This window comes from Pipistrellus kuhlii, unplaced genomic scaffold (genome assembly GCF_014108245.1).
Source record: "Pipistrellus kuhlii isolate mPipKuh1 unplaced genomic scaffold, mPipKuh1.p scaffold_m20_p_1, whole genome shotgun sequence".
Lineage (NCBI taxonomy): Eukaryota > Metazoa > Chordata > Mammalia > Chiroptera > Vespertilionidae > Pipistrellus > Pipistrellus kuhlii.
Genome location: NW_023425404.1, coordinates 63800433 through 63827872, shown reverse-complemented (window position 1 = coordinate 63827872; position 27440 = coordinate 63800433). Strand labels below are relative to the sequence as shown.

Here is a 27440-nt window from a genome sequence, read left to right as displayed (position 1 = left end):
CCGGTGGGCGGAGGGGAGGAGAGGAGGGGCCCTGTGGGCGGAGGAGAGGAGAGGAGAGGAGGGGCCCTGTGGGCGGAGGAGAGGAGAGGAGGGGCCCTGTGGGCGGAGGAGAGAAGGAGGGGCCCTGTGGGCGGAGGGAGGAGAGGAGGGGCCCTGTGGGCGGAGGGGAGGAGAGGAGGGGCCCTGTGGGCGGAGGAGAGGAGGGGCCCTGTGGGCGGAGGGGAGGAGGAGGGGCCCTGTGGGCGGAGGGAGGAGAGAGGGCCCTGTGGCGGAGGGGAGGAGAGGGGGCCCTGTGGGGCGGAGGGGAGTGGAGGAGAGGGGCCCTGTGGGCGGAGGGAGGGGAGAGAGAGGGGCCCTGTGGGCGGAGGAGAGGGAGAGGAGGGCCCTGTGGCGGGAGGGGAGGAGAGGAGGGGCCCTGTGGGCGGAGGAGAGGAGGGGCCCTGTGGGCGAGGAGGAGAGGGGGGCCCTGTGGGCGGAGGGGAGGAGAGAGAGGGGCCCTGTGGGCGGAGGGGAGGAGAGGAGAGGAGAGGGCCCTGTGGGCGGAGGGGAGGAGAGGAGGGGCCCTGTGGGCGGAGGAGAGGAGAGGAGAGGGGCCCTGTGGGCGGAGGGGAGGAGAGGAGGGGCCCTGTGGGCGGAGGGGAGGAGAGGAGAGGGGCCCTGTGGGCGGAGGGGAGGAGAGGAGGGGCCCTGTGGGCGGAGGGGAGGAGAGGAGAGGGGCCCTGTGGGCGGAGGGGAGGAGAGGAGGGGCCCTGTGGGCGGAGGGGAGGGGAGGGGCCCGGGATGGGATGTCGCAGGAAGAAAGCCGAGTGCCCTCCTCTCAGATTATATCTTCTTATCTCTGAGACCTCTGTGACCTTATCCTCCAAACAAGTCAGATCCGGATTCCTTTTTCAATAAAATTTTATTTTAAACCCTTAGTGAAGACTTAAAAAGAAAATATAAAGTGCTTGGCTTTAGCAGGTTGGGGAAGAGGAAATGGTCCCCCTGAGTTCATACCATTTGCACTTTCCCAGTTCAGTTCCTCAGAGATAAAAGAGGGTATATCTCAAAAATTAAAACAAACAAACATAAAACGGCTAAAAACCAGCCAGGCACCATGAGTAGCTGAAGGATGTAACCATCACAGACAACCACTAGGAATGATCACCGAGGGAGGCAGGTCCACAGTGTGCAGAATGAGTCTCTGTCAGAGAAAATCGGAAGAACAGAGCAGGGAGGGGGAAGGTAGGTCTTCCAGGCTCTGCACCAGGGTCAGAGCGGCTGTCTGGTCCTCCGGACGCTCTGCCAGTAAATGCCGAGCAAAGGCCTGCTCCATCTGAGCCGGAAGAGGTGGGAAGAGGGCATCACGAACACAGCAGGGCGGCCACTCCCCCTGCCCACCCCGGGGCCCTTTTCCTGGACCTCCTCCCTACACAGGCAGCTATCGTCACCCTGCCCAGGACTCACCTGAACTGAGATAGGGCTGTGTGGGGTGTGGCTGGGGTCAGGGTCGTCCTCCAAGAAATTCAGTGTCACCTGGAACTCGGGTGGGGGGCCCAGGCCCCGGAAGTACCTCTCCAAGTCTGAAAGAGAGAAGGTCAAGAGCTGGAAGAATAAAAAGAGAAGGGAGAGGGCCATAGGCAGGGAGGGAGGGAACGGGGAGGAACCCATAATGGAGAGAAAAAGGCTGTGGGGCCACTTGGAGATGAAGGCCAGAACAGGAGCTACAGGAGAAATGCCAGGAACTAAATGGTACTCACCCATGTGCAGACAGGAAAAAGTACTCCTTCCTCCAGGAGGAAGTACTTAGCGGTAGCTGACTCTACACAATCTGACATGTTCGCTGCTGAGAGAGCTTAGGGTCCTCTCAGCAGCAGCCCTGGCTGCTCATACCATCTGGCCTGGGCCAAGGCACCCACGGCCCAGGAAACACTCATGCTCGTGTCCCTGTACTCCTGGCCCCACCTCCAAGGCCAGATTTAGAGTTGAACGGAGGCAAGAAATGCACGGGAAAGGGACAATTTGAGGGGATGCCTGGCATGTGGTAAGGCCTGGGTGTGTGATACGTGTTAGCTCTCCTGAATGTGTGGGCGTGTGTGCCAGTGCGTGTGTAGGAGAGGGCCTCACGGTGCACCTTCCCCGGATGTGACGGCGCCCTCTGAGCTGTGATGCTCTTGTGCTGGGCTCCGCCTGAGCCTCATCTCTGAGCATGGACGACGGAAGTAAGGCTGCCAGGCAGCTGCTCTGGCTGAGCACCGGGCCTTACAGGATGTGCACCCAGCAAGTGCAGGGGCCACCCATGGACTGTGACGGCTGATCTGCTGGAGGAAGTGCAAGGGGGAGGGCTCATGGGGGGAGGTCAGGAGTTGGGCTGCAGCAACCTCACCTCTGCAGAAGTGGGCGGTTCTGAAGAGCTCCACACACTCGTTGCTGGGCAGCATATGTGGGCCTGGACCCGGTGGGAACTGGGGCGCGCTGTAGGAGATGCGGATGGGGCAAAGGCGCTGAACAAAGAGGCCCCTGGAGTTGCTAGCCACCAGGACACCTCTCTCGAGCTGGCTCAGCAGGCGTTGGGTGGGTCCTTGCGGGCCGGGCTTGGGAAACACCACTTGCTGCATGCTGCACTGGGAGCTGGAGAGCTCAGCGACGAGGCGGCAGTCCAGGCTCTGCACCTGGGCCTCACCCACCACGTGCCCGTTGTAGATGAAGGTGATCTTCAGGGAGTAGTCTGTGGACAGAAAGCGCCCTGCTGCACCACTGCCTCTCCCCACGGGTGCTTTCGCCCGGCCAGCATGGGCTCCGGGGAAACAAAGAGGGGCTCCTGCAGATCCAATGTCCTCGTTTTGCTGCTGAAAAGCATGAGGCCCGGACAGGAAACCAGGCAAGGGCTGGGGAGGACAAGGCAGGCTGTGGAGTGGGGACAGCAGCTACACCTTCTGAGCTCAGAGAAGGCACCGTCACCTCATCCGCATGCCCCTTAGCCTCACCAGCAAGGGGCTTCCTGTCAGACCTTCCTATCACTTGGGAGAGTAGCCAATGATCAGATTCCCACTGGGGCCTCAAGGCTTAATGCTCAGGGTCTTACAGTTTACAAGGAAGTCCCAGAGATTTGGTCTTTCTATAGAAGTCAATGTCTCAAAGTGGATTTCCAGGGATAGGGGGTATTTCTGAGAAGGGGAGAGTAGATGACTGAACCAGCTACATGACTGTCAGAGCCCAGTGCAAGATGAAAATGCAAAAATTTGTTTTGGAGTCTGTAGCTGGCCAGGTACACTGCCTAGAAACCGGCGCCTCTGTCTGGGTAAGGTGAGGCCAAGCCTGACATCAGGTAATGCACGTATAGCCACAGGAAGGTGGCCTGTGGCGGCCGTGAGCAGGGATGGATAGACGTGCTAAGTACCTGAGTCTGGAGGGAGCAGAAGCTCCAGAGACCCCGGATCTCCTTGGAAAGGGGCCTCATTTGTGTCTGCACCTGGAAGGGAGAAGAGGCGCTCATTTCAGAGTGGGACTGGAGTCCAAGGGCCAGAGGGTGTGGCGTGGGGGATGAGGAGAGGCACGAGGTGGTACCTTCCTGAGGCTCAGGACTGTTGCTGTTGCTGCTGCTACTACAGCACCCAGAGTCTGAATGGCCCGCTGCTCCATTGGCCTCCACCTTCTCCTGCAAACATGGGATCTATGGTTGGCCCCTTTCCCCCAGGGGCTGTCCTGCCCTCAGGCCCCCCGGGTCCCTCCCCAGCTCTTACGTGTTTGAGGGGCTCCTGAAGCAAGGCAGGACTGAGTCTACCGTTCTTTGTGGCACCCTCCTCCTCCTCCCTCTCAGGGGACACTGAGCTGTAGTGTCTCTTTGTGGGTGATTTCTGTACTGCTGCCGAAGCTGTGAAATGTTGTTGAGGGGGAGAGAGAGGTCAGAGCCTTAAGTGCGGACAGAGGGTAGGGGAGAGCTAGGAGCAGTGAAAGGATGGGCAGGACTGAGCAGGGGAACCAGGTTACCAGACTGGCAGCTCTCTGAGGGTAGGGACAAGGTAGAACTCGGACTGAGGGGCTGGGGGGAGTACCACCACCCTCCCAGGAGCTCATCTCCATCCTTCCGCCCTACTCTGCTTCCTCTAGGGGACACTCACCAGGGAGGGCTCCTGCTGGCAGCAGCCGATACACCTTGTAGGGCTCAGCCCCATCTCTATGGCTGTTCTCAGGAACCTCCTCAAATTCCGGGCTCTTGTTGAGAGCACAGCGTAGACGAGTCTTCCAGATGGCGGGGCCTTCTGTGTCTCCCTCCTTGTACTTTCCCTTAAATATTGCCCAGGCCTAGGAAACAGACAAAGTACAAAGAGGCAGCAGGTTACAGACCGCAGCTAACACGCCAGCAGGGCCAGCTTCATGGATGTGCAACCTGAGCAGCTGCACAGAAAGGCCTGTGCTGGTATAGGCTCAGTTGTTGCCACTTGGAATTCCTTAGTAGTTTTTGCATTTTCATCTTGCACTGGGCTGTGACAGTCATGTACTCTCTCCTCCATCTGACACGCAGGCAGGCACAGCCCTTGGGCATCAGTGTCCACTCCATCCCTCACTTGGAGGCCAATTCACCTTGAAGAAGGCAGCATCCTGGTCCTCGCGGAAGTCCTGCTTGCCAGCATGCTTCCAGGGAATCCGGAACATCGTCTTAGCTTCATCTTCCCAGCACACCCCTGGGAACTGCCCGCTCTCCACTTGCTCCACCACCCAGTTCCGGAGCTTCCGGGTGCAGCGTGCCCGGCCCGACGCCATCCTGGGAACAAGAGCAGCAGGCAGCATCAGTAACCAACCAACCGTTTGGGAGGAAACACCGGCTGAAGTCGTGGCCATCTGGGTTGTATTCTGGCAAGGGCCCCCAAAGAGCCCATCCATCTTTTTCTCTAGCTCAAAACACTCTGAGGTCAAATAGCTTTGTTTCTGCCATTACTGGCAATTACCAAAAATTATGCCTTTTTTTTTTTAACACCCCAAGCTGTGTGGTCTGGAAGGAAACCTTAGGTACTGATCTTAATTTTAAGACTTTTCAGGAATCTGCCCTGGTTGGGTAACTCAGATGGTTAGAGCATAGTCACTATACACTAAAGTTGCAGGTTCGATCCTGTCAGGACACATACAACAATCAACCAATAAATGCACAAATAAGCTGAACAACAAACTGATGTTTCTCTCCTTTCCTCTTTCTCTAAAATCAATATTTTTTTAAAAAGCACTTTACGTGCCAAAACTGGTTTGGCTCTAGTGGATAGAGAGCATCAGCCTGTGGACTGAAAGGTCCTGGATTTGATTCTGGTCAAGAGCATGTACCTTGGTTGCGGGCACATCCTTAGTAGGGGGTGTGCAAGAGGCAGTTGATCAATGATTCTTCCTCATCGATGTTTCTAACTCTCTATCCCTCTCTCTTCCTCTCTGTAAAAAAGCAATAAAATATATTATTTTTTTTAAAAAGGACTTTTCAGGAATCTACTGCTTGAAGAGAGAATTTCCTTGGTGTTCTGTTCCTGGTGAGAGGCTCAGTCTACATCCCTAAACCTTTGCAGAGGCAGTATCTGCTTCAGATACCACACCAACTTTTTTTTTTGTTTTTTGAGACTTTTTAAAAAAATATATTTTATTGATATTTTACAGAGAGAAGGGAGAGAGCGAGCTAGAAACATCGATGAGAGAGAAACATCAACCAGCTGCCTCTTGCACACCCCCCACCAGGGATGTGCCCGCAACCAATGTACATGCCCTTGACCGGAATCGAACCTGGGACCTTTCAGTCCGCAGACCGATGCTCTACCACTGAGCCAAACCGGTTTCGGCTACCACACCAACTCTTTACCACCATCCTCACCTGTACTATGATCCCACCACACCCCACTGCTCCCCCCGGTGGGGCAGGGAGAGGGGGCCAGGGGCGGAGCCAGAGTACAAGTAGGCGGGGCCAGAAGGCAAGCAAACAGAGCCAAGAGCCCGGGAACAAAGCCTCTTTTCCCGAACCCAGCAGTAGGTCCTCTGGGCCTTTGCCTGTAGAGCTTGGGACACAGACCCTGATCAGGTCAGTCTCTCACTCAGGCCAACCTGCTTCCTGGCTCACAGGCCTCCAGTCTATCCCTCAGTCTAGCAGAGGGGGACCCCAGGAAGCCTCTCCCTCCTCTAATGTGGCTGGGCCTCCCAGCTATATACCCAGGCTACCACCAATTCTTGGTTGATCTTACCTGAGCGGCTGTGCAGGCTGTCCCAGGGCTCAGCTGACCTCAGCTCAGCTCCAGGCTAGGAAGCTTCCTGTTAACTCCGCCCTGTTTCTACAGTCCCCTCCCTAAGTTTCAGTTCTACTCCTGGGAGGTCCGTTTCCCTGAAATCACGTGGCCTGAGTTGCAGAGCAATGAGTGGCCACCAGAGGGAGCAGCACCTAAAAATCTCAGATTCAGGAAGAGCCATCAGAGTGCAGGCTCCTTCTTCCTCCCTCAGCTACTCCTAGCTTGTGTCCATTTCTGTGACACTGCTGCTTCCCCAGGGAGGTCGCGGTGTGCTGGTCTGTTCTCGAGGCGTCTGTCCCAGGGCATCTGGAAAGCTCTGTACACCTAAGCATCTATGTTCCCTGACGGTGCCTGCTTAAGTACCTATTAGGTGATCTCAAGTATCAGCTGAATTGAATGAAAGGAAGAGAAGCAGGGATGGAGGAAATCAGCTCAGGCCAAGAGGTTGCACAGGGAGGACCTCCCTTTGTCAGCCATGGTATCGATTCCTTTCTGGTCCTGGGTCCAGAGAAGATCAAGCGGTGGGCTGTAGGGGCCCTTTCAGCAAAGCTCTGTTCACCCCCCTTTTTCCCAGGTGCCCCCAGATAGTGGGGTCAGGAAGAAGGACCACCAAGAAGCCTGGGCAAGGAGATGCCTCTTTATTGGTGCTGGAGCCGTTCCTGAGGGCGTGGGACCCTCATCAGGACCCTTGCCCTCAGCTACTTCCTCCTGCGGGGTATACTCTGTCCCAAGGGTATCTCTTCCATCAGCTTCTGCAGAGAGAGAGAGAGAAGATGATGATAATGACAATAATCCTGGAGGCCTGGAGCTGGTACAGACTGGACTGGGGACTTTCAGACACAGGGTCAGAGGTGAGGCTGTGGGGGAAGCTTCACCTGTAACAAGCGGGCGTGGTAGGCAGGGGCGTCCTCCCCAGCCAGCGGCTGCGGGCGCACGTGTAGGTAGCGCTCAACGGCTGTCTCCAGCTCCTCCACCTCATACAGAGTGGCTGGGTCCAGTGAGTGGGCATTGATGAGGCTTACAAGATACTCTTTGTAGTGTGCCCTGAGGGGATTAGAGGGTGGAATATTCGTTCTTGTTCGGCTAATATTAACTGAGTGTGCCCAGCGCCCTGCGGGACACTGGCATACTTGGATGAATAAGATTGACAACCTTCACCTGTGTATGCACGCCAACCTGAGCACACTGCTTGCTGCTACCTATCCAGGCCCTTGTCCAGAGAGCCCCTCCCTCCTACTCCTTGCAGGACCTATTGCTCCCAGAGACCCACTTCACTGCCTGGGCACCCTCACTGCTCCCCAACGTCATGCTCCCAGCCTGGCACTTACTGGCAGAGGCCTGCATAGCCAGCTGGCGTCTCCTTGCCGCAAGCTTCGTCCCGGAGCCCATTAGGAACCTCCTTCTGCTCCATCACTCGGCAGCCACCTACGGGTAAGGGCAGAAAAAAGACCCTTTGTTGGGGAAAGGCCACTGACAACCAAGACTCAGGAGAAGGGGATGGGCGCAAGGGAGGCAGCCTCCAGGGAGGGGCTGGGGGACAGGAGCCTCTGCTCAAACAGCGGTGGTGGTGGGGGTACGGTACTTAAGAGATGCCATCATGGCAGACCAGCTCTGATCTAGAAGCAGGGACCTTATTGCCCTGCTTTTATCCAAGCTGCCTTTTAGCCTATAATCACACACTCCCTGAGACAGTTCTTATGTGAATTAGCTCTTGCATAGTTAACTTATTCTGTGAAGGCCTTCCTCTGTGTAGATGGTAAGAAGTAGGGTATATCAGAACCACATGTGACATCTTTCTGATGCCCTCATGGAACCTAAGACAGTGCAACTAGCAGGTCTCAGTAAATGCCCATTGAACTAATGAATCATTAACCTTCGGGAATGGGAGAAGAAAGTTAGTATCGAGGTGCTTTAATGTGGCTTCATGTAAAATAGCTGAGATGGAAAGTGAGTATTACCCCCATTTTACAGAGAAGAATCAAGGCTCGGGGCGGTTAACTCGCCAATGAGCACAAAGTCAGCACAGGATGAGTCTTCAGCTCAGAAGCTGATGCTCCCCCTTTACCCACAGCCACCCTCTCCCCTTCTGCAAGGCTTCTCCCGACACTCACCTCCAGGGACTGCCCGGGCCCCCGCTGGGGGCTCTGTGTTGAACATGACCTTATTGTCCTGAGAAGAAACAGATGGAGGGTGTTAGGTTATCCCGATGCCAGCCCACTGGATCCTAGGCCCTACCCCTCTCCTGGACAACATGCAAACCCTGCCCGGTTGGCCACCCCTCACCTGTAGCAGCTTCTGGAGCCGGAGAGCACTCCAGTCCCGCAGGTAGAAGAGGCAGTCTCGGGGATGGTGTCCGTGCAGGGACTTTTTCACTCTGCAGTTAGGGTCTGGACATTTCTGGTGGAAACCCAGAGAGGAGAGGGGAAGTTGGAGACTGTTTGGGGTCCTGGCCTCTAGGAACCCCTGCATGAGGGATATAGGGGTGGGGGTAGGTGGAGACACTGGAGGGTCTGGAGCAAGCAGAAGGGAAAGGGAACAGAGAGAGGTAATTTACACCCACCAGCCTCCTCTTCTCTTCCCCTGGGCTGCTCCTCAGTGGCCTCTACCCATAATACCCATTGGCAGCCCCCTACCCTCTTATGCCTTCCATCCCCATTCTCTAGGCTCACATTCTTGGCGTAAAAGGTATTGTAGCATCCGCTGCAGAACTGATGGCGGCACTGGGTGCAGTGAAAGTGCATGCAGCCTCCTCGGGCCAGTGCATACGAGAACTTGCACTTGGGGCAGTCTGCAAGGGACAGCAGGTCAGGGCTAGGGCTGCTGCTGCTCCTCAGGCTTTCAGGAAGAGAGCCACTGGCAACGATAGATTACGGGGCAAACAGGGCTAGTGGGGCAGCCTTACCAATGCCATTTTCCTGAAGGTACATCGCCAGGCCCTGGGCCTGGTATTCTGGGTCGTTGTTGCGTTTCCAGCTCTGGAAATCCTCACAGCTCCGGCCCCGGTGCTGCTCCTCCCACTGCGAGAAGGAAACCAAGAGTCACCTGGGAGCTCCGAGGCCCTTCTTGCTGACCCTTCTACTCATACCCAGTGTCCGGGCTTAGTTTATGGCACAGCCATTCGCCATTTGCTCTAATCCCAAACTGATGGGCCAGCCTTGGTGCTTGCATGTCCTCATACCACCACAGATCCACCACAAGTCTTGTTTCCATCACCCAAGCCGAGCTCACATTGTAACTATGTCTATTCACAACCCTGACCTTCCTCTTCATCCCTGCTGTGACCATCTTCCTCTGGCCAGGCCCCGTCTTGCCTCAATGACTTGCCTCGGTTACTTGTTTCTCTGCCTCCATTCAAGACTTCCCTATGGTTCATCTTCAACCTTGCAGTCAAAATGCCTTTGAAAGTCTAAGTCAGGCAGCCCTAGCTGGTTTGGCTCAGTGGATAGATCTTTAGCTTGTGAACTGCAGGGTGCCGGGTTCAATTCAGGTTAAGGGCACATACCTGAGTTGTGGGCTTGATCCCCAGTGAGGGGCATGTAGGGGGCAGCCTATCAGTGATTTCCCCACCCCCCTCATCATTGATGTTTCTCTCTCTCCCTCTACCTTCCTCTCTGAAATCAATAAAAATACATTAAAAAAAGAAAAATCAATAAAATATTCAAAGACCATCTCTAAACTCTTCGGGGGGGGGGGGGGGGAGAACAGGGTAAGTCAGGCAGCTTTAACAGAATTAGGGTGTCCTAGTTTTGAGGTTTGGTGGAAGGATCTCAAGGTTTTTTGTTCTGTTTTAAATTATTTATTAATTTATTTTAGAGAGAGAGGAAGAAAGAGAGAAATACTGATTTGTTGTTCTACTTATTTATGCGGTCACTGGCTGACTCTTGCATGTGCCCTGACCAGGGATCGAACCTACAACCTTGGCGTATCAGGATGACACTCCAACCAAGCAAGCAACCAACCAAGCTATGCAGTCAGAGCTCAAGGGCTTATTTTATTTTGTCTCATAATATAGATGCAATTCTTGGTATCAAATATTAGTTGATGAACTAATGGTAAATGAACTCGTATCACCCTGGCTTGGCCTCAGGATGAAAAGCAAATACCTTCCTCACTTGGCCCCAGGCTTCTCCTCTCTGGCAGCTCGCTCCTCTCTGACTGCCTGCCTCTCCCCCCTGCTCTGGAGGCTCCAACCACACACTTCCTTCTGACTTTGGCCTTCCCATGGTTAGGAAATCTTTGCATGGTTAACTTCCTCTTCATTTTCAGGCCTGAGCTTAAATTACACCATTTTAGAGTAGACTTGACCTCTCTATCCTAAGTAGGCCCATTCCATTTTTCCTAATCTCAGATTCCTGTTTGTTTTCTTCATAGAACTTATGCCCTTGTATAATTATGCTCTTCCTCCCTCCATTTTCTTTCCTTCCCTTCCTCACTGCCACCCTTCCTCCTTTACTTTACCTCTCACCCCTCCTCCCTCCTTCATCTTTCCTCCCCTTTCATCCTCCCCCTCCTCAGGCTGCTTCTTCTGTCTCCCTCATCCTTCCTTCTTCTCTCACCCTTCCTCCCTCCCGGCCTGTGAGCACTCTGGGCCCAGAGCTCGCGTCGGTTCTGTCTCCAGGATCCCCTGAGTCTAACAGAGTACCTCCAGCAGTTCAGCAAGTATTTCTGGAAGGATGGACGTGCCTCACCTGGCGCTTACAGCGTACACAGAAGGTCTGGCGACACTGGGGACAGGTTGCCTCCAGCTGCTCACGCTCGTATATGAAGCCAAAGGAGCACTGTGGGCGCAAGAGCATAAGGCTATCTGAGGCCTGACTTGGCACCACCCCTGACCCTCCAGCCAGCTCTGCTGGGCAGGCCGCTTGCCTGGGCACACCACAAGAATTTGGGGTCCCGCATGAGCACAGCCTCAGTCAGCTTCTTATGGAACAGGGCATAGGCATCCGGCTCCAGGCTCTCTCGAAGCTGGGGACAGAATGAGAAGTGGTGGGAGGGCAGGGCTCCTCTTCAGAGCCCAGGGCACCCCGAGTCCCAGAATCTGCAGTACCTGGATGTCAAGAGTAGAGAAGTAGCTGAGCAACTGTGTGTCATCGGAAAGGTCAGGGCGGCCACAGGCAGGGCACACCATGTCAGTGATGTGCTTCTCCTTCAGGGCGATGGTGAAGTGCTGGCGGAAGCAGTCAGGACAGATGGTGCATTCACAAGAAGTCAGAGCCTGCATCTAGGGTGAGCAGGGAGAGAAAGGGGTCAAAAGCCACAGCTGCCAGCCTGGGGAAGGGGAAGCAGCCAGGTGTTCACTGAGAAACCACTAGTTAACAACTGAGCAGGGGTAGCAACCTCATATGCCAACAAGTGCCAGGCAGGCAACCTAAATGCCCGAAGACTGTCAGGTGGAGGGAAACAGACAATGGTAAACCCAAGGTAAACTAACCAATGTCTTCTAAAGGCAATCACATTAATTAAAAGCTAACACATATGCCCAACCATGTGACTCAAGTTGATTGAGCATCATCCCATGCACAAAGAGGTTGCCGGTTCAATTCCAGGTCAGGGCATATGCCCGGGTTTGGAGTCTAATTCCCAGCGTGAGCATGCAGGAGGCAGTCGATCGATGTTTCTCTCTCATCAATGTTTCTCTCTCTCTCTCCCTCTCCCTTCCTTTTTCTCTAAGTCAATAAAAACATAAAAAAGCCCTAGCCCTAGCTGGATTGTCTCAGTGGACTGAAAGGCCCCAGGTTTGATTCCAGTAAGGGCATTTACCTCAGCTGCAGGCTTGGTCCCCAGCCCTGGGTCAGGGTGCTGCAGGAGGCAACCAATAGATGTCTCTCTTTCTCCCATTGATGTTTCTCTCTCTCTCCCCCTCCCTTCCATTCTCCCTAAAAATTCAATGGAAAAAATATCATTGGGTGATAATTAACAAAAACATTTTTTAAAAAGCTAACACACAAACAATCTTGAAATGACAAAATGACTGAGTCGGAGAACAGACTAGCGTTTGCCAGGTGACGAGAAAAGGAAGAAGTTGTATATATACAACTACCAAAGGGCAGCATGAGGGAGTTTCTTTGTGGTGATGCAACAGCCTATACCTTGAATTGTGGTGGTGGTTACATGAATCTCTACATAGAACCACACACACATCCATGGAAAAAACAAACTAGGTCTGCAATCTAGCTAACAATGTATACAGGTCTATTTCTTGGACTTCATCCTGTACTATAATCATAACAGAAGTTATCATGGGGGGTTAAGGTGAGTAAAGAGCACACAGGATTCTGTACTATTTTTATAACTTCCTGTGAATCTACAATTATTTTATATATACACAATTATTTTAAAATAGAGTAAAAACAGCCAAAAGCGGTTTGGCTCAGTGGTTAGAGAGTTGGCCTGCAGACTGAAAGGTCCCAGGTTCGATTCCGGCCAAGGGCATGTATCTTGGTTGCTGGCACATCCCCAGTAGGGGGCGTGCAGGAGGCAGCTGGTCTATGTTCCCCTCTCATCGATGTTTCTAGCTCGCTCTCTCCTTTCCTCTCTGTAAAAATTCAATAAAATATATTTAAAAATAAATAAATAAAATAGAGTAAAAACAAAAAATATACCGAGTGAGCCTAACTAAATTGGACTGTATTTAACTAAAAAACTGCCAGTTTTCACCTAAAGTAAGTGGGGGCTCAGGAGACAAGAAGGGGCCTTTTTCTACAAAATGGATTTTTTTTTAAAGTTACTCCGGTTAATTTATGTTATTACTCATGGCCTGGTGCACGGATTTGTGTACATTGAAAGGAAATTAATTAGAAGAAATATTTTAATGTCACTATTCGCCCTTTCTCTTTAATAGAAGTGTCAAACAAATTCACAATCAACAATGACAGATCAAAAACACACGCATGCGATTGGCACCAGTGAGAGCTTTATATGTATTACGCATGTGCAAGTCAACTTAGACATGCTTTCTGATTTAAACTCTTTCCAGCTCAGTGAAGCACCCCAACTTCTCTTTCAGGTAATTTTCAGCAGCACAGCAGTAAATATCAACACAAGCAGATTATTAGTGTAGATCACGCAGGGAGAACAAAGGGTAAAATATTTAACTGCAGCAGTGTTTGATTTTATTCTGTGTAGTGCGACAACCTGAAGTCATTTTCAAGGTCCACCATTTCTTACTTTTCAGTCGGGTCAAGTTTCTAAACTTTGTAATCTCCATTTTCCAGTTAATGAAAATAAAATAGGATTCCACCAAGTCTCCTATCTACCTACTCCAGGACTTGTGTGAGGATCAAATGAGATGAGGATCAAATGGGAAAACTCTTCACAGACATTTGGTTACAGTGTGAAATGTTTCCACCTGGCTTAAAGCAAGTCGTGTTCCTGGGCTGAAGAAACTGCAAGGAGGCTGGTCTTCACTAGGGAGAGGAAGCCGTCCCTAGGGAGAAGCCGGGCATTGCTACATAACATCATTTCCCAATGGACACTTAGCATGTTAGCTTTTATATATATAACTGTTTTTTTAATCCTTACCCAAGGATATTTTTTTTATTATTTTTAAATATATATTTTATTGATTTTTTACAGACAGGAAGAGGGATAGAGAATTAGAAACATTGATGAGAGAGAAACATCGATCAGCTGCCTCCTACATACCCCCTATTGGGGGATGTGCCAGCAACCAAGGTACATGCCCTTGATCGGAATGGAACCTGGGACCCTTCAGTCCACAGGCCAAGGCTCTATCCACTGAGCCAAACTGGTTTTGGCCCAAGGATATTTTTTTACATTGATTTCTAGAGAGAGTGGAAGGGAGAAAAGACGGAGGGACAGAGGGGAGGGAGAGAGAAGGAAGAGTAAGAGAGAGAGAGAAATGTCATCGTGAGGGACACACTGATTGGTTGTCTCCCACAAATGCCTCTAGTAGGGAACCTATAACTGAGGTACAAGGTACAAGGTACAAGGTCTGTGCCTTTGACTGGTCTGTGCCCTTGACCTGACTGGGAGTCAAACCTGTGACACCTCGGTTTGTAGGCCGATGCTCTAACCACAGAGAAAAACAGGTCAGGGCCAAAATGGATATTTGATGATGATATCAAAGGATTACTGTTAAGTTTTGGACGTGACATGGTATTTGTGGCTATGTTTTCAAAGCATTTTATATTTTAGAGATACATACTGAAATATTAGCAGATAAACCATATGATGCCTGAGATTTGTTTCAAAATAATCCTCTGTGTGTGGAGGTGAAATAAACATTGGCCATACACTTATAATTGCTGAAGCCTAGTGATGAATATATGGTGGAGAGTGGAGAAGAAAATCTGTGATACAGCCGAAACCGGTTTGGCTCAGTGGATAGAGCTTCAGCCTGTGGACTGAAAGGTCCCGGGTTCGATTCCGGCCAAGGGCATGTACCTTGGTTGCGGGCACATCCTCAGTAGGGGGTGTGCAAGAGGCAACTGATCGATGATTCTCTCACATCGATGTTTCTAACTCTCTATCCCTCTCTCTTCCTCTGTAAAAAATCAATAAAATATATTAAAAAAGAAAAAAAAAGAAAATCTGTGATACAATTTTCTTTACCATTGTATGTTTGAAATTTTCCATAACAGAACATTAAAAAAAATGGGGGTTAAAAAAAACAGCCTAGCCGAGACCGGTTTGGCTCAATGGATAGAGCGTCGGCTTGGGGACTGAAGGGACCCGGGTTCGATTCTGGTCAAGGGCATGTACCTTGGTTGCGGGCATATCCCCAGTAGGGGGTGTGCAAGAGGCAGCTGATCGATGACTTTCTGTCATCGATGTTTCTAGCTCTCTATCTCTCTCCCTTCCTCTCTGTACAAAATCAATAAAATATATTTTTTTTAAAAAATAGCCTATTTTTGCCCTCCCCTTCCCAGAAGCCTCCAGGGGCTCGTGGGGAACTTTAGAGCAAAAGATGATCAGAGACAGGCTGGAGTAGAGTGTGGGGTCTAAAGGGAATGAGTCATTCTGAGGCCAGGTTCAGTGTGACAGGCTTACCCGGTTGCGGGGCAGGGTCCAACCACACACTGCACATTCCTGGGCTAGCAAGCGGCGCAGAAAGGCCCGATCCTGGCTCTGCCTCACAGCTTCTACCACATCCCCTAATTCATAGTTCCTGGGTGTCTCCTGCAGCAGTGCCAGCGCCAGCTCCGCCCGGCCCCAGCTGGGGAGTGTGTAGACTGCCAAAAGTCGTCTGACCAGGCTCTGCAATATCAATCAGGTGGAGAGGGAAGAAGTGGCTGTCAGACCCAAGGCTCCTATCCTTCAGCCTTCCCTCTCCCCCTCCATGTGTCTCTTCACCTCCTCCCAGCACCTGCTTATCTGAACTGTCCCATGAAGGGGTGGGCTCCGGGCCACTGTCCCAGAGGCGCTGATGGAAGGGCTCTAAGCGCTGACGCTGTAGCTCAGTCAGGGCCCGTGTCACGTCGCCCCCGTGTTGGAACAATGCCTGAAGAGACCCCTCCTCGGGCCCAAAGCCCAGGGATCGGAGCTCCTGCACCTGAGAGATGAGAGTGGAGAGGAGGAATAAAGAGGGGAAAAGCAAGCAAAGGAGATAATATGAGAGGCTCTGACCCACACCTTCAACCCTATCCCACTTCCAGCACAGCTGGTACCTTCCTGCGCCGGACTCTCACACACTCTTCCACAGCTTCGTCGAGGTTGCCATGACGATCCAGCCAGGCTTTCTGGGCCTCCTGGCAGGAAAAGGCACCTAGCCCAGGGTCCTGCTGTCCAGCCAGTTCAGCCACCATCTCCAGCACGTAGGGCAGCTCTGAACGCAGCCACTGCAAGGGCACCTCGGTGCCGGAGTACTGCAGGGCTGAGAAGATCTCCTCCGGACCAGCACCCGCGGCTTCTCCTTCCTGAGGCGCAGCCCGAGCGACAGAGGGCCATCAGGAAGGTGCCCTCCACCCCCTCAGACGGCACCAAAGTGCAGACAGGGGTTGAGCTCAGACTGTGATCATGTGAGCGGAGCTAAGCATGACACCTGCCATATGGGAAGTGCTCAATAACAAGTAGGTGTGGCTAACAACCACCAGATTGATTAAGAATTCGTATTATCTGACTGCAGCCTCTCCCCCCACCAGCTCAGCCCCACCTCATCCCAGGCCAAATCCTCACCCGGATCTTGGTCACCAGCTGGCGACCTTCCTCCCGCAGCTTGTCTTGGCGCTGCTTCTCAGAGTCCCCACAGGAACCGGGCAGCGGGGCGCTGAGGCGTCGCGGAGGCTCTGGAGTGGGGAGCTGCTCTTCCAAAGAGCTGGCGATGGGCTGGGAGACATGCTTTGCTGGGATGGGGCTGCTGGTCCGGTGACACACGGCACACACCCAGCCAGGGCCCGAATTGCAGAAGGTGCAGTGAGTACAATACCAGATTGAAGTCTGGGCAGAGGAAAGCAAAGCGTCTCTCTGCTGGAAAGGCAGAAAGAATTAGCCCATTGAACGTTGGCTGAGGCTCAAGATGGAAATGTAGGGAGCGGGTTGGAAGACAAGGGGAAACCGATGGAAAACCGGGGATGAAGAGGTAGAGAATGGCTTATGGTAACAGGTGCGAATGAAGAGCTTGGAAAGCCAGGAATAGGTTACCTGAAGGGGCTGCAGGCAAATGCCGCCATCCTGAGACTCCACCACCAAGCTGGGAGGCTGAGCCAGCCGAGGTCGCTCACACATGGCACACAGCACAGCCGCCGCCTCATTCTCAAAGGTGCAGCTCTGGCAGGCCCAGTGACCCCGTGCAAGTTCAGGTTCTAGGCCTCCAGCTCCTTGGGAACCTTCGATTTCCAGCCCCAACCCCTTACAGCCTCTGGGCCGATCACAGGCCTCACAGAGCACTGCCCAAGGTTTGTTTAGCATGGAACAGGTGGCACAGGGCCAGGACAGACGGGCACTTGCAGAATCAGGGCACGAAAGAGAGCTGTCTCCGAGGGCCAGCAAGGAGGTTAGCTGGGGCGGTGGTGGAGCTGAAGCAGGTAAGCTGCAATGGAAAAAAGCAGATAAGGCCTGCTGAGGAGGGGGGGGGTCCCCTGGTGCTTGGGTCCCCCACCCTGGGCATCCCTTATTCCCTGCATGATGATACATGGCTCTCGCCTTTGCACGTTTTGTTCGATCTGGAACACTCCCGTACCCATAGCCTATCGAACATTTAAATGACAGCTTAAAATTTACATCTTGCTGATGGAGATCCCTAACATAGGGCATGACCCATTCTAGGTGCTTAAAATACAGTCAGCTGATTGAGCTGATCTTCAGACTGGGTTGCATCCTCCTATTACCTATTTGCACACCATGATAATCTATCTTGTTGTGACTGCTACTTGCTTATTAATATGTATGTCTGTGATCTCCTGGAGGGCAATTACTAGCTACTTGCCCTTATAAAACAGTCTTTAGCACAGAATATGGTACGTAAGAAATTCTCAAATAATTGTAAGTCCTTTCAGAAGAGAAGGTCTCTCACCTAGGGGTCAAGTGGGCAGCGTGAGGGGCCCATGTCTGGCGGACGTGGTGGGCACGGGATGGGTGCCCATGGAACAGGCGGTCACAAGCTGGGCACAAGGCCTGTTTACAGGCTGAGCAGTGCAGTGTGCCTGGGGCAGAACCACAGAGGAAGCAAGGACCGGGAGTGGAGCCTGGAAAACAGGAGAGAAAGCATAGGACATCTTTCTGAAAAAAAAGGCCAGGTTACATCTGAACGCGCTTTGGAGGGGGACCAGTCACAGACTGCTTTTCAACACATCTGGAAACCATTTTAATCTCTTTTTTTTTTTTAAAAAAGAAAAAAAAAAAAAAAGAAAAGAAAAAAAGAAAGAAAGATAATTAAGAAGGTAGGCAGAGAAGGGCTCCAAATTTCCATCTACTAACCCTGCCCCTCCCAAGACAGGACCAGTCATACCTGGGGCAGAGGATGTGATGAGAGAGCCAGGAACAATCTCTCTTAGTAGGGGGGCAAACTCTGAGAGCTGTAGCATCTGAGGAGAAAGGGCAGGGAGTGGGCAAGGGTTTGGAGAGCCCCAACCCCTGTCCACTTTGTTCACCAGGCCCCAGAGCCCATTCCTGCCTTCCTTGCATCATCTTCAGCCTTGTCATTCAGCAGCTGCTCCAGCGCGTGCTGTCTTGGATGAGTTTTCTGTAAACAAGAAAAGAGGAGTTCCCACCTAGAGCCCTAGAACAAGGCCCTCTCTCTATGACCTTGTCCCCCCAATATTCACACGAAGAACAGTCAGGGGAGCTCCCACATTGCTGAGGGGACTATGCCCAGGGCTTAGGAGCATGGGAATCCCTAGGCTGGCTTTGGAGTCAGGCAGATCTTCCCAGCCTTGGTGCTTAAACCCTCAAGACCAGAGACACCTCACCTGTAACAGCATACTGAGCTCCGTCCGAAGTAACAGGACTTCCAGTGTGACTGTAGCTACCTGGTGCTCATCTGGATCTTCTTGCCCCTGAGGGAAGCTTAACCCATCCGGCTGCTCCTCGGTGTAGCCATACAATCGCAGGACATCCCGGCCCCCCTGCCACACAGTCACAATCACTCAATACCCAGCAGGCCCTCTTCCCGATAGGGCTGACCCCCTTCCCATTCTGCTCAGGCCCTTTCTAGCCACACTCCCACCCCCAACCCCCTCCCCCATCCCCCAGCCCAAGCCAAATTCCTTTCTCCCATAAGGGTCTCCCGGGGCTTCACCTGCACAGCATCCACCGTAGTCCGAAAGACCGGGTTATTAAACTTGACCCCGCGCCAGTACCGTGGCCTCTGAGGGCTGAGGAGGTTGCGGCCGTATTTCTCTAGGATGTTCAGGGCCGTGGAAAGGGTGCTGAGGTAGGTTTGGGGCTGAGAGCAGTCAGAGAGCAGAGAGCTGTGAGCGTCTAGCCCCGGTTCAGATTCTCCCCCCCCTCCACCGCGGGGGCCCGGCCTCACCTGCCCGCGGGCATTGCAGCGGACCAGGCGCGCGGCGTCCAGCTGCTGGTAGCGGGCGGAGGGCGGCAGAGGGCTGGCCAGCAGCGGCCAGAGCTGCTCCACGGAAAACGTCAGCCCGGAGTCCTTCCTCAAGGCGCCGGCCAGCTCCTCGCGGGCGGCCAGGAAGGCCCGCTCCTCCTCCTCGCCCGGCATCCCGAGGCGGCGGCCGGCCCCAGCCCCAGCCCCGCGGCCCGCCTGGACCCGCACCGGCTGCGCGTGGCCCGAGCGCCGCCCCTCCGGCCCAGGTCACTCACGGCCACGGTCACTCCCGGGCCCCCGGCCCCCCGCCAGGGTGAGTCGGGAACAGGAAGCACTTAGAACAGAGGGCGGGACTGCCACCCAGTTTCAGAGGAAGAGGAGGGGGGGTTCAGGCTAGAAAGGGGCGGGGAGGGGTGTCATGAAATGAGGGGGCGTGGCCAAAAGGGCGGGGACTTACTCCCAACCAATGAGGATAGTAAGTGGTCCATGGCCCCGCCCCTAGGGCGTCTCCACGTTTAACCCAGTGCCAGTTAACTAGTCCCCGCCTCCCTCCGGGCCGGCCCGCCCCTTCCCGGAGGACCCCAGGCGCGGGGGCACCTGCTTCCCCTCAGAGCCTTCCTCCCTGTGCAGACCAGCAGGCCCGGCTCCGGTCTCCACCGGGGAAGCCCACTCTGCGCCGGTGCCGGGCTCAAGCGCGTCTCCTCCAGTCGGGGCTGGAGGCGGGGAGCCCCACGCCCGCTCCGTTTCACAGTCAGCTAGCCGGCGCGCCCCAGCTCCAGGCCCTCCCCCCCCCCCCCCCTTCCACAGCTCTGGGGCCCGGCTGGTCCCTCCTCACAGCGGCGCCTTCCAGGGGCAGCCCCATCGCTGAACCCCCGCTCCCCACCTCCCGCTCCAACCCCGGCTTCCTGCCAGCCCCGCCCCTTCCCGGGAGCGACCGCCCCGGCTCAGTGTTCGCGGTGCCACTCGCCCTGGCTCCGCCCTCGGACCTCCCCGGGCCTCGTAACCGAGTGGGCACCGCCTCTCCTAGTTTCAACTGGTGGAGCATGGCTAAGGGGCTCCGCGCGGTTGGCGGCCTGCCAGGGGGAGGGGGGAGAGAAAAGGAAGGGGGTGGGGTTAAGGGGGGCGGGCCTGGATGTGGGTAGTGAAAGCGAAAGCCCAGGAGGTGAGCCCGGAGAGACCCGAGATCTAGCCACCGGAGCAGCATGGCCAAGCCTTGTGGGGTGCGCCTGAGCGGGGAAGCCCGCAAACAGGTAAGGGGGACCGGGGAGCTAGGAGCGGGGCCGGGGAGCCCTCCTGGATAGAGGCGAAGCTGGGCGTTCCAGGGGACCAAGGCCGTGCCGGAGAGCTACCCCAGCCTCCCTCTCTCACTAGTGCTTTCACTTCTGCCCGGGGATTCCCAGATTCATGCCCTCTGGCCTGTCTGCTCTGAGCAAGGACTTGCAAGGAAATCTGGCTTGTGGTGGGAAAGGCCAGAGCCAAGTTGGAGGGCATTTAATTGGGGATGAGATTGTTGATAATTGAGACCTTTAACCAACATTCGGGTACTGCTCTCTATGCAGGTGGATGTCTTCAGGCAGAATCTTTTCCAGGAGGTAAGTCTTCTGGATTCAAGCTATTTGACCTAGAATCTTAGGTCGATGCTTAAGGATCACAACCTCTCAGAGTGACCCCCGAACCCACCCTAGACTTTGGCCCTACTTCCCTTATCAAGCCTTCACCCAAGATAAGCTCCTAATGGATCTCTACCTCTAATTTGACATCTTTTAATATTGTCCCCATTTCTGCCACTTCTTCTCCACTCTTATGGTGTGGAGGGAGATGCTGTGGCCCCGAAGCCCAATACCGCAGCCCTAACCTTGAATCTGCCACTTCCCAGTTGGGCAAGTCCCTTCACTTTTCAGGACTTCAGTTTCCTCATTTGTAGGTCTTGGATTGAGTCCCACTTCTCAGACATCACACTGAGTGTTTTCTGTGATTCCCCACCCTTTAATATAACCCACAGGCTGAGGAATTCCTCCACACATTCTTGCCACAGAAGATCATACACCTGAATCAGCTCTTGCAAGTGAGTGGTATGGACCCCTTTTGCTTCATCCCATGACCTCTGTCCTCTCCACCCACCCTCTCTAACTAAAAACTGGGCTCAGCAGGTAGAGAACAGGTGTGAGTGGTCGACTGGGAATTTGAGGATGGTGTGAGGCTTGAGCCTAGGTTGGGAGGGAGAGAGCAGGAGGGATGGGTGGAGGGAAGGTCGGGCGGCCCCTGACAGGAAGCTTTGTGCAGGAGGACTCCCTCAATGTGGCCGACCTGACCTCTCTCCGAGCCTCACTGGACATCCCTATTCCAGACCCTCCGCCCAAAGATGACGAGGTGAGGCTCTCAGGGGTAGGGTTTAGACTATTGCAAAGGATGGCTCTCTCATCCCCATGACTTTTCTGAAGCTACTTTCACCCTTTCTACTTTAGATGGAAACAGATAAGCAGGAGAAGAAAGAAGGTAAGAAAAGAATGGGTAGCTAGGGAAAGGGAAATGGCACAATACTGCTGGATAAAAAAAAGGGGCCTACGTCCCTTCTTTTTCACAGTCCCTAAGTGCGGCTTTCTCCCTGGGAATGAGAAGCTCCTGGCCCTGCTTGCCCTGGTTAAGCCAGAAGTCTGGACTCTCAAAGAAAAATGTATTCTGGTAAGCCTGGGAACTGAGGAAAATAGAGAAGACAAGCCAGGCCAGGCCCTGGTGTCCTTCAGAAATGCAACTCCTTCCTTCAGGAACCTATTCCTGAAATAGGAAGCCTCCTTCTGTGACACAGGTTTAGATACCTTTTATTCCTCTAGACCTCTCATATCACTGTGGTATCCCTGAAATCAAAGGCCGTGCTATATTCACCTCCGTAACCTCAGAACTCACTGCTGTACCAGCTGGATAGTGCAGATGCTATAATATAGTGAGTTGATTTAAGAGTTTGGCCCTAGAGGAAAACTGCCTGGATTCAAATCATGACTCTATCACTTACCTAGCTGGTTATCTTAAGTCACTTAAATGTTCTATGGTTCCTTTTTTTTCATCTGTTAAGTGGGTATAATAATAAGAATATATAACTGGAGCCCTCGATGGTTTGAATAGAGCATTGGACTGTGGACCAAAAAGTCCTGGGTTTGATTCCGGTCAAGGGCCCATACCTTGGTTGCAGGCTTCTCCCTGGCCTGAGCCCTGGTCACTGTGTGTGTTAAGGAGGCAATCAATCGATGTGTTTCTCTCACATCGATATTTCTCTCTGTCTTTCCCTCTCTCTTCCACTCTCTCTAAATACCAATGGAAAAATATCCTTGGGTGAGGATTGAAAAAAATAATAATAAATAAATCAGTTTTTTTTTTTTAAAAGAATATATAACTTGAAAGATTAAATGAGATGCATAATACATAACACAGTACTTAGCACATAATAAATGCTCAATTAAATACAGCCATTGTTATGAAATAGCAGAAATAGGAAGAACCCAGTAAATTTGTTGAATGATTCCGACATGATACCTCTTCATGTAGGTGATCGCGTGGATCCAGCACCTGATCCCCAAGATTGAGGATGGAAATGACTTTGGAGTAGCAATCCAGGTAAGAAAAGGGTGTATGAAGACATTAAAATCTGGAAGAGACTTGGAGAGTAAGGAAAAGGAGGTAGACATAACTGGGAGGAGGAGGAAGATGATAATACTACACTTGATCTTAGCCAAAAGGCCAAGAAGCAATAGGAAGATGATGAATAAAGACGGGAGGAGATGAAGTGTTTTCTTTGCCTCCCATCTCTTTTGTCACCACAGGAGAAGGTTCTGGAGAGAATGAATGCAGTCAAGACCAAAGTAGAAGCCTTCCAGACAACCATTTCCAAGTGAGGGCACCAAGAAGGCCACCATGGGGGATGGGGAGTAGGGGAGTGGCTTTGGGGACTCCCAAAGGTAGGCAGTCCCATTAGGACGGTGGGGGGCTTTGGGAGGGGCCTGAGGGAATGTATCTCTCTGAATGCCCATTCTTGTGGTTACTCCCCTTGCTTCTGGCAGGTACTTCTCAGAACGTGGAGATGCTGTGGCCAAGGCCTCTAAGGAGACCCATGTAGTGAGTAGATTGTCTACTAGCCTTTCTGCTGAGGCTGGCGGCTGGGAGGGTGAGGAAAGAGGGATAGAAGTCCTCTTTGTTTTGTTTATGACCTTCCCAATATGGGGAATATTAAGGGAAAGCATTGCCTAGGAAACTGATTTGGGTTTCGAAAATATTGACCCTTTTTTTGTTTGGCACTGTGGGAATCCCGTTTCTTGTGCTAAGGGCTCATCCTCAAGTTACCTATTCCCTGTATGAGGGAACCAGACTTTGTCTCAGCCCCCTGACTCAGCTTTGCCTTCCACATCCCAGATGGATTACCGGGCCTTGGTGCACGAGCGAGATGAGGCAGCCTATAGGGAGCTCAGGGCCATGGTGCTGGACCTAAGGGCCTTCTATGTGAGTACGGAGTAAGCCCCCAAGGGATTTGGATGAAGGGGTACAGAGGGAGAGCCAAGAACCTGACTGCTGTACTTGTTGGCCTTCTTTCAGGCTGAGCTTTATCATATCATTAGCAGCAACCTGGAGAAAATTGTCAACCCAAAGGGTGAAGAGAAGCCATCTATGTACTGACTCCACGGCTAAAAGGAAATAAATTACCAATACTTTGTGTGGATTACCTCTGGTGTGTGTCGTTCATTCAGAAAGCATTTACTGAGTGCCACCTTTGTCCAGACACTGAATGTGAATGTGGTGGTGGGAAAGGTAGGGGGTTCCAGGAAGACAAAGATGAATTATATGCCAATTCTGTTCTTAAGAAGTCATCATAAGTAATAGGGTGGAACCGAAGCCGGTTTAGCTCAGTGGATAGAGCTTCGGTCTGCGGACTGAAAGGTCCCAGGTTTGATTCTGGTCAAGGGCATGTACCTTGGTTGTGGGCACATCCCCAGTAGGGGTTGTACAGGAGGCAGCTGGTCGCTGTTTCTCTCTCATCGATGTTTATAGCTCTCTATCCCTCTCCCTTCCTCTCTGTAAAAAAATCAATAAAATATATTAAAAAAAAACAAAACAAAAAACAGGGTGGAAACTGTTACATGCCACCAAGGCCATGAAGATAACTTGTATTTGGGATTTTCACAAGATTATTTCCATCTGGGAGTTTCATGAGTGCTTCTTGGAAGAGGTGGCATTTGGGCAGAGCCCTTACAGGAAGAATCAAGGTTGGGACCGACAAGAGGAAAGCTCTTTGGCTGAGGTCAGGGAATGAAGAAAGGAAAAGCCTTCCATCACTTCATCAGTTCAGAGCAAGCCTGGAGAAAGAATGACGTTTCACTGGAAGCATTACAGGTTAATGGTTGAACTTCTCAAAGACTGGGAGGGGGGGAAAAAAACCTCCTCAAGGCATTATGCTAAAGCAAATTATAGCACAGGACATTATGGGTCTGTGTGTGTGTGTGTGTGTGTGTGTGTGTATGTGTGTGTGTATGTGTGTGTGTGTGTGTGTATGTATGTGTGTGTGTATATATATATATATGTATATATATATATATATATATATATATATTTTATCCTCCTTCAGTCAATTGCTGTCTTCACTTCTGCAGATATTACATCAAGGAAACCAAAGGCCAGATAACCTATAGTTGGCTCATTAATAAATGCAAGAGCCGTCTAGAGTACAAACCTCATTCAATAGTAGGAGCAAGTTAATTGGCTACATGCCCAAGGTCAAAGATCTACTACTCTGGACACCTAACGCGGGCTGACTCTGCGGGCTCCTTGGGGGCTGGGGCACAGGTAAGGGAAGAAGCAGTCCTGCAATCACGAATCCTATTTGGGAAGCCTAGCCAGCCAGCGTGCAGCTGTTCCTTTTGCTGCGGTGGGTTCTTTCCACTCTGCTGGAGACAAAGGTGGGACAAGTTTTGGATGAGGCCGGTGATTGGACAAAACGAGGCCTCTGAGCCTATCAAAGAGCACGGTGTAGGCAGTCAGTCTAGGAGCTGGTCCAGCTCGGGTGTGTGGCCGCCCCTGGGGTCTGGCGGACGCGGGGCTGGGTACTGTACCATGCCATCCGGCTGCCTACGTTCCCGGCTCCGGAGCCGAGGCCCCTTCCAGGCAAACCGGGGTTACCCCCGGACCTAAGCGGGGGGCGGGGACACAGGAAGGGCCAGGAGGGTGTGGGGCGCTGGAGGAAGCCTGGCAGACGCGAGCCGGGCCCGGTTAGCCATGGGGGAGGTGGAGATCTCGGCGCGGGCCTACGGGAAGATGTGCCTGCACGCCGCCCGCTACCCGCACGCCGCGGTCAACGGGCTGCTGCTGGCGCCCGCGCCGCGGTCGGGAGAATGCCTGTGCCTCACCGACTGCGTGCCGCTCTTCCACAGCCACCTGGCGCTGTCCGTCATGCTGGAGGTCGCCCTCCACCAGGTGCGGCTGCTGGCCGCCCACCGACCACTGTGAACCCCCCTATCACCCCTTGCCCAAGCCTATCCCCGCCTCCAGCAGTGACCACCCACAGGGCGGCACTGACGGCCCTTTCCCACGGCAGGTAGACGTGTGGGGCGCGCAGACCGGCCTGGTACTGGCTGGGTACTACCATGCCAATGCGGCTCTCCATGATCAAAGGTGAGTCTGGGAGCCAGAGGCGGAAGGCTAAGGGTTATGGGGTGCGGGTGGGGGTGGTGTCAAGAACATTCCTCTTGGTCGTTCCTTCCATCTTTCCTTAATCAAAGCTTAGGAGTAGGGACTGTACACCAGGCATGAATGAGGTTGGGTACTGAGTGAGGAAATATAAATGCAAAGACACTCTGGGGAGCTTTGGTGGTGTGGGCAGGATGACTGTGTATAAGAAAAGGCTGACGCTTGTTCTCACCGAGGCACCCTTCCCCCAACTGCTAAAAGCACACCGGAAGCCCAGCTAGCAACTTAAATAAAAACCACAACATTTCTTTTCTATAAGTAGAAAAAAATTATCTCAATTTTTGTATTATATATCTGGATCAAAGTATACATAGTTGTTGTTTTTAATGTACTTTCCTCTCATTTAGTGAATATCTGACATCTTTCCATCTCTACACCAGGATCTACCTAAGCTAAGGCTGTGTAATGTGAATAAGGATGTACTGTAATTTATTTAATGCCTGTACTGAATATTGAGGTTGTCACAATTTTTTATTACACTGCCCGACTATTATTACAGTAATTTCTTTATAAGTGGAATGTCTGGGTCAGCATGTATGTAGCATACAGTTTAAATTTGGATTGTTATGCCAACTTACCCCCCCACCCCAAGACCACCTTTGATTTCCACTCTCACCAGCAGTGTCCGAGCACCTGTTTCCCACAGCACACAAGCATCCAGCAGCCCTGCGGGAAGCAGCAAGCAGACCTGAACCCCCAGGTTAACTACAGGGAAAGCCAATCCCTGCATCCGTGTCTGTGGAATCTGGGAAGCACAGCTCAGATGGACGGGGTCTCTCCAGTCGGCTCCTCACTCCTCTGATCTTCCCTCTACACAGCCCTGGGCCCCTAGCCTTGAAAATCGCTGGGCGGATTGCAGAATTCTTCCCTGATGCAGTACTTATTATGGTGAGGCTTGGCTTTGGAGAAGGGGGTTGGAAAGAAAGTAGGAAGGCAGATCCTTGAAGCTCTCACCTGCCCTTATCTTCACAGTTGGATAACCAGAAACTGGTGCCTCAGCCTCATGTGCCCCCAGTCATCGTTCTGGAGAACCAAGGTCCCTGCTGGGTCCCCAAGGACAAGAACTTGTGAGTGCCCCACTCCCTCTACCTCTCCTTGGAAATCCAGGGCCGGGGCCTCTGTCCTTGGTCCTGTCCCAAGGGTCATTCTCTAGACCAGTGGTCGCCAACTGGTGGTCAGTGAGGTCCGAAAGGTTGGTGACCACTGCTCTAGACTTAATCTGTTATGTCTGGCCCCACTGCCTGCTGAGTTTGACCTTCATGAGGGTTATTGTTTCAGAGTGATGTGGAGGGACTGGGAAGAGTCACGACAGATGGTGGGAGCACTCTTGGAGAGCCGGGCCCAGCAGCACCTTGTGGACTTTGACTGCCACCTTGATGATATCCGGCAGGATTGGACCAACCAGCAGCTCAACACCAAAATCACTCAGTGGGTTGGTCCCACCAATGGAAATGCCTGAGCCAGGGCCGGAGGGTGTGTGTTTGTGTGTGTATGTGCCAGGATCCAATAAAGAGACTTGAGCTAGTGGATAG

General features: G+C 52.7%; 4 protein-coding genes across 7 annotated transcripts; 2 read left to right on the top strand and 2 right to left on the bottom strand.

Annotated features, from left to right (window-relative positions):
• Positions 1-882: 882 nt before the first annotated feature.
• On the bottom strand, positions 883-6696 carry IRF9 (interferon regulatory factor 9). Its single transcript, XM_036450033.2, is given in 10 exon segments — positions 883-1227; positions 1229-1315; positions 1447-1562; positions 2366-2707; positions 3380-3451; positions 3547-3637; positions 3723-3853; positions 4101-4284; positions 4564-4744; positions 6192-6696. Coding segments are annotated over 9 exon segments (1287 nt in total). The 5' UTR covers position 4744; positions 6192-6696; the 3' UTR covers positions 883-1143.
• A 160-nt stretch (positions 6697-6856) lies between these two features.
• RNF31 (ring finger protein 31) lies at positions 6857-19568 on the bottom strand. Of its 4 annotated transcripts, none has more exons than XM_036449871.2 (21): positions 19165-19561; positions 18931-19077; positions 18602-18757; positions 18307-18375; positions 18142-18217; positions 17707-17878; positions 16836-17223; positions 16371-16658; positions 15863-16111; positions 15562-15747; positions 15246-15452; positions 11281-11454; positions 11100-11198; positions 10922-11011; positions 9136-9250; positions 8903-9021; positions 8517-8630; positions 8345-8402; positions 7562-7658; positions 7109-7277; positions 6857-6985 (listed from the first exon to the last, which is right to left on the bottom strand). In XM_036449871.2, the coding sequence occupies exons 1-21, from the start codon at positions 19354-19356 to the stop codon at positions 6932-6934; spliced, it is 3219 nt and encodes a 1072-aa protein (XP_036305764.1). In that variant the 5' UTR covers positions 19357-19561; the 3' UTR covers positions 6857-6931. The 4 variants fall into 4 exon arrangements, 2 of the variants coding, with proteins under 2 accessions (XP_036305764.1, XP_036305755.1); XM_036449862.2 differs by having other exon boundaries at positions 16371-16661; positions 19165-19560; XR_004990133.2 differs by lacking the exons at positions 6857-6985; positions 8345-8402 and having other exon boundaries at positions 7134-7277; positions 16371-16661; positions 19165-19567.
• A 698-nt stretch (positions 19569-20266) lies between these two features.
• On the top strand, positions 20267-23890 carry PSME2 (proteasome activator subunit 2). The gene is made up of 11 exons (XM_036449774.2): positions 20267-20432; positions 20742-20774; positions 21185-21247; positions 21466-21552; positions 21648-21678; positions 21767-21864; positions 22723-22791; positions 22998-23065; positions 23235-23289; positions 23584-23670; positions 23764-23890. The coding sequence occupies exons 1-11, from the start codon at positions 20385-20387 to the stop codon at positions 23842-23844; spliced, it is 720 nt and encodes a 239-aa protein (XP_036305667.1). The 5' UTR covers positions 20267-20384; the 3' UTR covers positions 23845-23890.
• A 1443-nt stretch (positions 23891-25333) lies between these two features.
• Positions 25334-27437, top strand: EMC9 (ER membrane protein complex subunit 9). Its single transcript, XM_036449752.2, has 5 exons — positions 25334-25635; positions 25757-25833; positions 26727-26796; positions 26881-26975; positions 27187-27437. Exons 1-5 carry the CDS (start codon positions 25438-25440, stop codon positions 27365-27367), a joined length of 621 nt encoding a protein of 206 aa, XP_036305645.1. The 5' UTR covers positions 25334-25437; the 3' UTR covers positions 27368-27437.
• The last annotated feature ends 3 nt before the right edge of the window (positions 27438-27440 follow it).